Here is an 11107-nt window from a genome sequence, read left to right as displayed (position 1 = left end):
TGCCACAACAATGAAAGAATGTGTCAGAGATTTATTTATGAATGTCTTCTCTTTAAAAATAAATGAGGAAAAGCCCCAGATGATGATGTCAAGACTTTGGCAACTTCTCATAGGTTGAATGAAGCAATTGAGTTAATTGAAGGCACAGCAACTTTTGAAATCCTTATGTAATTTTCATTCCATATCATGGTGATGTGCCTTTTTGCTATCACCTAAAATGCATTAGTTTTTTGGTTGTTCCATGACAAATTGTGAAAAAGTTAATGGGGTGTGGATACTTTTGCTATCGACTGAATCTTTTGGCTCTGATAATGATCAGCTGTTTATTTGTGCGCACTGACTGTGACCACTTGGCAGAGCAGGACCTCTGTGAGCGTCACCAGCAGCCTTAGGGTGTATGTGACGTAGAAGCACAGAGACTGAGATGTGGAGCAGCTTTCAGCTGCTGGTGCCAGTAAGAGAGACAAGGCCAAGAGTGCAAATTCTGTCTCCTTAATTCTCATCTATATCTGTCTCTTAGCCCCAGTAGTGGAGCCCTGCCCCCACCATCAAGACGGGGGGAGGCCGGTGACGAAGGAAGTTCATGAAATCCTCTTACTCTACCACCCCTTGGCCAGCACACACCCACCCACTTGCTTTTGCTGACCCCATCTTCATGAGGGTAAGCGGGAGAAAGCCCAGTCCCTCAGCTGTCATCCTGGCTCACCCCTGGCTCTCTACTGCGTCTTCTGTGTCTAAGTTCCCTTTCCTCCCTCCCCCTATAGAAACCCAGCCCCAGAGCTTGCACCTGTGCTGCAGTCCAATCTCAGCTCCACTATAGAAGCTTAATGGATTCAACAGGATGTTGATGGAGCTGAGCTTTATTAAGATGTGGTACCAGGTCAGCTTATGGAATGGAGAAAGAGAACAAAAATGTTTGTGTTGACAAACATCACTATGTTGTTTGAAAGTTTGAAAAATACCCAGAAAACATAAAAGTAACTAAAATCCCTTTTGTGATTGTTTCCAGTTCAATAACGTGACTCCAACAACAAATAATAAAATTAACGTCACTAACCTTTATTTACACATTATTTAACTTCTGTAATTCAAGAAGGTTTATAGATGCATTTAAGTATCCTGTTACAGACTAGCACATAAAACATCACATTAGTGAATAAAGGCAATCCTCCTGTATCTAAATATACAGCTATACTTATCCATTATCATTGGAAAGCTTCTTTAAAATTCCCATACTGGAGACATGAACTCAGATATTTAAGTAAAACAACAGGCTTCTGTTTGCAAAAGGCCTAAAATACTTTTTAGGGTTTGAAATGGCAAATGACATGAAAAAGAGGAATGAAACTACAGTTCAAAGTGTAACAATGCTTAATGATTTTCATTGGTTTTCATTATATGACAGTATTGGATTTCAGGTGGCTTTGTAAGGTAGAAGTTATGTGGTGATTTTGGACAATGGATAAAACTCTATCTTTTTTTTTCTTTTTTAAAATGTGTTTTCTCAAAGATATAACGTTTGGGGAAAAACATAAAGCTCCTTCATCATATGGATTGCTTTCCCCGGCTTCGCAAGTTGCACACCCAAAGGCATTATATTAAATCCTGCACCTCTATAAACTTCATAAAATACACCCAAGACACATACATGAATAATGAAACTTACATTTTGTTTCTGCAACTGCAGCAGCTTTGAAAAAGTTTTTTAAACCACACCAACCAACAGACAGTAGAACAGATAGGTTTCCCTTTTCTGCCTTTTGTTTTCTTCTAATAATATCATGTTTGCTGTCCTTTATCGGTAACTGCCATCATGTTTTTTTTTGTTTGTTTTAATGTTTTTACTCTTATGAATGAAGTAAAAATCTGTGTTTAACATGTCTGCCCACTCATCTGATCTATTTCAGGCTTGTCATGCTTGATGTGGTTCACCTGAAGAAATGCAGCGTCATGTTTGACAGATTTGGACAAATGGGCGGGGTTATCATCAGGATCTTCTCCTGTTCAGAGTCTACATTAAAAAAAAAATCACTAAAGTTTATAATGGTTTCTATTTGTAGATTTTCTTTCAAGTAACATTTTCTACTTGTGTTTATTTGAAGATTGGCTGTTTCTTGGATTCTGCAATTACTTTGTTAATACTTTTCTTGACAATACTTAGGTTTATATGTCCCATTTGAATTTTGGACACAAAAGTCCATATTTGTGTGTTGTTGTTTTTTTGTTTTTTTTAATCAAAACCCAAACAATGCATGCTTTCTATAACTATGACATATGTCCTGATTTAAATGTTAATATTTTTATTTTAATGAAGAATAGATAAGAAAATAGCAATCCTCCTCTTTTCTGGTTAACATCATCAAACTGAAATCTTTTGGGACATTTTAACTTAATTTGCCATTTGTTTGTTACTATTACTTTGAAAACTATTAGTGACCCATATAGAAAATACCCTTATTTTCTGTATGTCTATATAAATACCCTTATTTTCTAAGTTGCTTTGTTTAGGCCTTTGTTCATCAAATCCCATTGAGAGGCTTTCAAAGTGCAGGGTCAGTGCTTCTTCTTTTCTCTAAACTTTGAAAAAACTATATTTGAACAAACTGAGAGACCATAGACCAAAATCTGTAGCTATCAGCAGATTGTTGTTGATTTTTATGAGGTTAGTTTCAGTTCTGTTCATGGTCGGAAACCAGACAGGAATTGTTCATAAAGGTTATTGTGAGTTAATTGGGAGTGAACTTGAGAGATATAGGTTTTTTTTGAGTACTTTTGAGATAAAAGGTAAATTAGAGATGGGATAAAGATTGTTGTAATTGTTGGCATCTTAGCCAGTTTTTTTTTTTTTTAGTATAGGGATGATAACATGTTTGAAAATAGCAGGAACAATTCGAGAGGTAAGAGAGGAGTAAATAATTATGAAGGAAGGAAGAGCTTGGAGGCAGGGTTTGAACAGGGTTGTTGAGATTGTATTGAACATTCAAGTGGAAAATTTAGACCAACAGATGATGTCATAGATATTAGTGATACCTGGGAGTTGAAAAATGTAAATTGGCTGACAAGGAAGACTCAACACTCTGCAAATGACATTGGTTTGAACCCCTTGCAAGAGTATATTGGGACCTGATCCATGATGAACTAAACTACATACAAAGAATGAAGAGTCTGGTAGAAAACTCTGAATCCCAGAATGCACTGCATTATATAATGCCATGCTGTTTGAGACTGAAAACTATTATTTCCTGATAATAAGGTGATGCCCAAACTTGGTAATTTTAATCTAAATTACACATTTTAACAATAGTTTTTTATAGCCAAACCAAACCTGCAAGTATTTGGTTTGGTTGGTTTTGAGCACCAAGTAGAGCTCAATACACTTGCGCTATATTCACAAATATATGAAGCTACACAAAAGAGGTGAGGTCTGTTATGGACAGTGGCAGCTAAGTCTGTGAAACAATACTTAGCTATAAATAAATATCCTAGTTAGGGCAATGATGGAGACACTCAGTGGAGCTGTTAGAAGAGTTTCTACACAGCTGATGATCCTTATTAGGAAATCTGATCTGTCAGTAGGCCAACTTAATTTTTAACATCAAATCTGAACAGGATTTTATTTATCTTTAGAGGAACTATGATCCACCAGTGAGTCCACATTGTACAATGCAATGTGAAGTATGTTTACTTCACATTGCAGTTTGTGCTCACAATATTTATTAAACTATCTGGCATCCATCCTCCTGCAAAACTACCTTTAAGACATAGTTTTAATGTTGGTTCTGATAAGACAAGCTCAGATAATTGCTGACTTTAAAGAAATATTTTCAAACAGTCTCAGTGAAGCAACACCTCAAGTGTGGTTTCAGATATTACTAAATAAATCCCGCAGATTAATTATACCAATATGAGAGACAACTTTATTCATTAGGCCATTCATTCTTGTTCAGTTAAAAGTTTTAGACTAAATCATGAGGGCATCTAGTTGAATCTTTAACCACTCTGAGTATTCAATTAGAGATCAACATATACACTTTAGATTCCTTGCCAACCAATGCTCTATTGACTAAATATGAAACCAATAACCAATGGCAAAAATCAATCAAGACTCAAATGAGAGTGAATTTATTTTTTTATCTATCAGGCGCACATGTTGAAGCTTCTTTTGCCCATATCAGAAACCACAAACAAGTGCTTATTACCACATGCACTAGAAATCATTGACAGCGTTTAGATAGAATCTCTGTTGGACAACAGAATACTGCTTAGGTTCTGCAGCCAACCCAATAACAAATGAATATAAAGTATGTCACGGCAAGCAAAGACAGATTTTCATCAGGTGCTTTTTGATTGGTAGGTTTTGAAGCTTATAATTGCAGAAAGAGTTTTTATCAAAACAGAATGCTTTGGGTGAGGCTTTGCCCTTGGGTAGGTGAGATGTGAATGTAACACATTCTATAATTTCATTCCTAACATTTGAACAGGACTATGAGTCTCACTCAGTAATGGAAGCTTAGAGTGAAGTGTTGAGACCTGTTCAATTATGCAGTTTAAAGTATTTTGTATTCAAATTTCCGTATGGGAATCCCATTGGCAGTGTTGCAAGCATAAGGAGTAACACTTCAACCATGAAACAGTGAAAGGTGCCATCAGGATTTTGTGAAGGAGCAAAAACACAGGTTTTGATTTCAACATGCAGCACCTGTCCTGGCCCTGGGAGCACTCCTGCATTAAGCATGATTAATGAAATGTGAAGAACTTGAGCTCAAGAGAAATCATGCGATGAGTGCAGTGTGGTGTGAGATTCTAAAGATGATATAACCTCTCTGGTCACTGACATTTTGCTAACATTAAGAAATTTGTTGTTCAGAATGGATAGGTTAAGCACATAAGCGTACTTCCTCTGCCGGAAGGCATTCGGCACTGGTCCCTGAGCCATGTGTGATGACTAGAGTAGAATTTGGACTTTGGTCCCATGCACTGCCTCCTCCTTTTTAGACCCTGAGTGCTTCCTTCCCGATACTCTGTGGCTGTGCCAAAAGGAATGAGGCTGTAACTGAGCCTGTGGGGACAGATGGTGCCTATTTATAGGACCTGAATTGAGGTGTGAAGTTTCTTGGGATTTCTAAGAGTCGAGGCCCTGGCTCCTTAAAGGGGCTGATGCAGGCTCTGTGGCCCACACTCTAAAAGGTCCCTCAATGGGATTAGATGGACACAAGCCTAAACAAAGCAACCCAATGCTCTTTCCTACAAGGGTCACCAAATAATACCATGGATAGATGAACAAAGGCACCAAAAATGCATTGTCTGCCTTCTTTCATGTGGGATATTTACTTGTTTATTAAACAATAGTTCCATCCATCCATCCATCCATCCACCCATGACAAGAATGTAAGCACATTGTTTCCCAAAACAATAATTTCTAAACAGAAATTAGACATAAAAAAATATAACATTTCAAGCATATATTCAATTCTGATTCATACAGGTATCTGAAGTCAGCAGGTTTTTCATATAGTAAATTACTTACAGCTTCATAGACAATGGACAAGTACAGTTGTTGGGGCTCAGAATAAAGGCCAGTGTCTTTGAACTTGTTAGTCATGCCCTAATCTATGCAAATATTATAATTCCTATATATAACCTTATATAGGAATATTCCATCCATCCATTCATTCATATATAACCTTGAGACCATTTCATATTTTATTTCAGTCATCCAACGACCAAGACTTTGTTTGGAAACCTGGCACAGAGAGAATAGCAAGGGTGCCTGTCTGCCTATTTAAGTCCTCCCATAAGCTCGGTCACCACGTGAAATTCACACTTGAGACTGCAGACAATGTGGGATCCCTCTGCCGAGGACACACACTGGACCTTGTTACAGAGCTCCAGATTTTGGAGGGCATCTAATGATTGGCCTCACAGCAATAAAAGGCTACAGTGTGTGTTTCACAGGCTTCTCATGTTTTTTACGTAACGTAATTGGTACGTTCTACTTCATAATTAACCATTTGAGCTTTGCAAACCTTTGTTGAATACTTCAAAAAACGTACCTCCTCTACATAAAAAATCTCACTAAAGATACTTTACCAACTCTTTTCATTGTCAAAAGTCACCTGCATAGACAACATTTTATATTAAGACTGCGCTATAGCACTCTGCCTCCATCATTACGTAATTTCAAAGACAATATGTTACCTAAAGAAACATTTCAATAAAGGTGTCAGGCTGACTGTAAAGCTGTTAAAGCCTCTACTATGTGCAGCATGCAAAATGACACCACTACTCTCCCTTTTGTAGCCAGTGTAGAGCTCCAGTGTTATCTGCTGCTTCTGCGATTTTCATATATATTGCAAGTAAGAGTTGTACATTCTCAAGAGAACACAACCAACTAGCTATTTTTTATTTGATTGTAGTACTCATAAAGCAGTTACCATCACATACAACATTTAACAATGGTTGGAAATTTCTTAAACGTTTGTTACATAGTCAAAATATAAGTATATACAGTATATATATATATATATGGAGAATCTGCAGAGATCCACAGCTCAGGTGGAAAAATCTGTCCACTGTTAGTGGAGCCCTTAGTAAATCTGTTTTCTATATGGAACAGTGGCAGTAAGAGAGTCACTGCTAAGAGTCATAATTTGGAAAATTTATGTCTGGAACACACAGAGAAGTTGATGTGGGGAGTATGAAATTTTAGCTTTTCTGGTAGACATGCACAATATTATGTGTCCAAAAATGAACATTACACAACACTCACCATCTTCACTGTAAAACAAGGTGATTGCAGCAAAGAATGAATACAAATGCAAATCAGACTTTTCCCATTTGATTCATAAAACTCATTTTAAAGCCATGCATCAATTCTCTTCCATATCACACTTATGTACTACCCATGCAGAAAAATCCCATGAACTTCACATATGAAAATCTTGTATCACATGTAAAACTTATATGTGGTACACAGGTGGTCACGTGTGAAATTATGTGAGTCGCATTTAAAAACATATGTATATGTGTGGATTTGGAACACCAACACTATTACATAAAATCCCAACAATAAAGATTGAAGTGAGAAAAATATGAGATGCTGTATTGATGGGGTGATCAGACAGTAAATCTACATGGTTATTTAGAAAAGAAATTATGAACATGAAATCATGACCTAAAAAGTAACTAAAACCTGAAGAAAATTAATGCAAGCAAACTAATGCAAATCCATGTCTTTAAAGCCAGGTGTTCAAAGTCAGTCCTCAAAGGCCAAAATTCTGCATGTCTTAGTTTTCTCCCACAGGGTAGTTACTACCACCTCAGCATGTCAATGTTCTGCAGACGCTTGCTAACAATAATTCAGTCTAGGTATGTTGAAGCAGCTAGAACATGCAGGACACTTACCATTCAGGCTGGACTTTGGACACGCCGCTTTAAAGTGTTAAAATGCATAGGACTTTTGACATCACACTGGAAGCAGAATAAATGATTAGGACAGTTCTGGGCCCTCTTAAGTTATACTTCAGCTCAACCCTTGAACATGCATAAAAAAACTTGAGATGCATGTATGTATATGTATGTGAAATTGTATTGTTTCCTTTCTCTGCATAATATTGTACAAATTGTTACATTTTCATATACAACTAACTAAATAAAGAAAGAAAAAAATGAAAGAAAAAAGTTGCAAACAGTGAAAGCATCTAAATAAAGTGCATGACTGTTCTCTATGGCCAACTGAGCCTCTATTGAAGAAATTTGCCACTGGATGTCAGCAGAGCTCCACACAGCTCAAGCTCACCTTAGATAAGAGATATGCTTCTGTCTGATTAACAACTAGAATGAGTTTAATCAAATGCAAAAAATCCTAAACAATACCCAATTGAGGACTTAGACATATAAGGTATGTTTCCAGCTAATTACTTTTGATATACAACTTGCACTGAAATAGCCAGCAGCCTCCCTCACGATCCTGCAAAGGATAAGCATGTTATATAATGGATGGATGGACACAACTTGTGCTCTTTTAGCACGAAATTACATTTACAGACTTTATTATTATTTTTAATCGTTGCAAAAGTGTTATTACAAACTGAGCACAATCTGTTCATTTTCTAATGCTTACAGTCTGTTCAGGTCCTGATACTCACACTCACTTTGTTCAGACTGCTGAACGCAGCAGAGTGGCAGTCAGACAGCCTTCTCCACAGAGGACCAGTCTTGCAGCCATCAGCAAATACACAGACCACTCTAATCCCACCACCATGCAGCTTGTCTGTGGATGGTTTTCTTTTTCTTTTTTTTTTCTTTGCAGGCAATTTGCCTCAAAGAAAAGGCTTTAAAGAGTTTGTTGCACATGAAGCACTCTCTACAAGTTTGCCATAAGCGGGTACAGTCATTCCCAGTGGACAGGCGTTTGTGTTTGTTCCGAGCACAAAAATACTGAAAGTGTGCCTAATAACTCATTACTCTTGTATTTTTCTCCCTTTATAGACCGAAATAAATCTGAAAAGATCAATAAAATAAGCTGGTGTATTTTAGTTTTAGTTCACCCATATAAGGAGTTAATGGTCAACTGATAACTAGATAAATATAGTATTAAAGGTACAGTTTCACCTGCAAAACGCCCCAAAAGACATCCACCGTTTTAATTAATACCAACTATATAATAGGTCACAAAATACATAAACGGATATCTAGTATTTGCTGTTACGTTTGAGATAAAAGTGGGCGTTTTTCATTTCTTTTTTGCATGGAGGCCAATCTAAACACCGTCCGCTTCATGTGTTCAGAACAACAAATCTCCGGCGGCCAATCAGTTGCAACGTTTCAAGCGCCCACTTGAACTGTCAGCCTGTGGCCACTGAATACACGAGGAGAAGCGCGTAACTATTTTCTCAACATTTAAGATATTTTAAATAGCATTCTTTTTTACACATTTTCGTTCAGACTGCCCCTTCTGTCCGCTATTTTCCTCCCGTGCCATTTTATTAACAGTGTGACTTTAGGTTACTATGACCAAAATCTTGTTGGCTTGCGGCGTGGTTAAATCTCTGAGACAAGGATGGATGATTTGCAGGAAAGTGAGGAACACGTCAGGCTGGCCGCGACTTCAATCTGCGAAACTTCTTAGTGTCAAGGTAAGAAAACGGCTTGTGATTGAAGGGTGTAAACCACAGCTACTGTGACTTTTTAGTTTAAAAACACATTCACTCGCTTCTGAGCTGCAAACTCGTTGGCGTCTGGGTCATGCATATCTGTGTAAGCGTTTGAAAAGTAGCCACTCCTCCCAAACAGAAAAAAAGTTGGAAGAGTGTCGTTCAACGAAAACTTAACTTGTGAAATAAAATTAAACGCAGATAATTTATATATATATATATATATATATATATATATATATATAATTAGAACGTTTTGTGTGACCTAGTCTTTCCCCTACCCTCATTTTAAAATCTGTGTATTTATCTCATCAGCCCTGTTTCCTTAGAACTGATGCTGTTTGTGCCTGAGATTTTCTGACAGCTGTCTGTGCAGCTGCTGGACTTGAGCGCATCACATGTATAAATCACACTGTTGCATCATAGTCGCACTGACTGCTCTGTACACCTCATTCAAATATAGAATACCATGCAAAGTTAATTTGGTTAAATAACTTGTTTACCTCAAAATATATTACAACGTGAGACGTGTTTATTTCTGTTAATTTTGAATATTGATTACAGCTGATGAAAACTTAAAAATTGTTTCTCAAAAAATGTAAATGACATGACAGAAAGCCATTCAGACCTTTCGGTCAATTTAGAGTTATCATTTAGCCTAATAGTCATGTCTTTTAATTGTTGCAGGAACATATTATGATAACCAGTGAATTCATTGATTTCCATAATGAAAGCAAAATTTACTTTTATCTTAAAAAATGACTGCTTACTTAGTTTGTGTTGTGTTGTTACTCCTTAGTCTAGGTAAGACACCTGTGACATTGCTAACCACTCATTCCCTTTTAGTGCTCTAAATGTCTGTTGACTTTTGATTCCACCGGCTCAATTTGCTTAACAATCCAGCCAAGGCTTCAGTTATTGCTGTTATCTGTTTATGTTTTTCAACTTTCCAGTAGAATTAGTATTAAGCCACAATCATCAATAATGGATTAAATAAATGCTTGAAACATAACTGCTTGTGTGCAATGAATCAATGTGAGTTTCATCATTTGAACTGAACTATTAAAGTGTATTTAGATACAGGAGTATGCTGTCATAGTGTATTACAAGCAAGAATTAATTAAACTTTAAAGCAAATTTTAAGCTTTTAGTGGGTCATCACTGCCGATATGTCAGTATTTTAGATGTCCTCTGTCAGAGAAAAGAATAAAAATTTATCACTCATTGTTCCATTTGTATTCATGTTGGTGTTTGCTGACACTGCTCCACAGTGGGTATCACCAACCTTTACATTTATATATTTATCTCCCTCGATCTCCCCTCTCTCCTGCTCTAACGCCGACCCGCTCTCTAACTTGTGCTCACAACAGTTGAAGAGATTTGTCTGTCTCAGCATTCGCAGCACATTTCTCAATGACCTGCAGTTTCAGCACAAAGTCCCAGTGGCTCACTGGCTGCCATATCCCTCCTACACTCAAAATCTACAGGCCATCTTATTTCAAAGTTTTGCCTTTGGTCTGTCCAAACTGGGTTTAGAAAAAGAGAATTGTCATCTGTCTACCTTCTTTTAACTCCCAGGCACAGACAGCTCACCTGGTCTTGGAGGATGGTACCAGGATGAAAGGGTTTTCTTTTGGGCACAATGGCTCTGTAGCTGGGGAACTTGTCTTCAATACTGGCCTGGTGGGGTAAGAAAGAAACTTCGTCTTTTGCTGTTACACCATTCGATCTTAAACAAAACTGTGGTCTGCAACAAATGTTTGTCAGATAAAGAAAATAAGACTATAAGGAAAGTGGCTTCTCAGAAACACTTGTAAAAAAAAAAAACACTCCAGTAAATTTTAAAATCTTTATTAACCAATGTTCAGATATTGCCTCCCGTCATTAATGAATAACTGAAAAAGAAAGTGATTCTTAATCCTGCCCAAACCGCACACACAAAAAATGTTTGA

At 37.1% G+C, this 11107-nt stretch overlaps 1 protein-coding gene across 1 annotated transcript in view; it reads left to right on the top strand.

Annotated features, from left to right (window-relative positions):
• Nucleotides 1-8791: 8791 nt before the first annotated feature.
• Nucleotides 8792-11107, top strand: part of cps1 (carbamoyl-phosphate synthase 1, mitochondrial) — a 59442-nt gene continuing 57126 nt past the window's right edge. Inside the window, exons 1-2 of the mRNA XM_028021920.1 lie at nucleotides 8792-9137; nucleotides 10734-10843. Of these exons, the coding sequence (XP_027877721.1) occupies nucleotides 9012-9137; nucleotides 10734-10843 (236 nt within the window). The 5' untranslated portion in view covers nucleotides 8792-9011. The remainder of the gene's footprint in view (nucleotides 9138-10733; nucleotides 10844-11107) is intronic.

Source organism: Xiphophorus couchianus, chromosome 7 (genome assembly GCF_001444195.1).
Source record: "Xiphophorus couchianus chromosome 7, X_couchianus-1.0, whole genome shotgun sequence".
Classification (NCBI taxonomy): Eukaryota; Metazoa; Chordata; class Actinopteri; order Cyprinodontiformes; family Poeciliidae; genus Xiphophorus; species Xiphophorus couchianus.
This window is presented reverse-complemented; position numbering and strand designations above follow the sequence as displayed.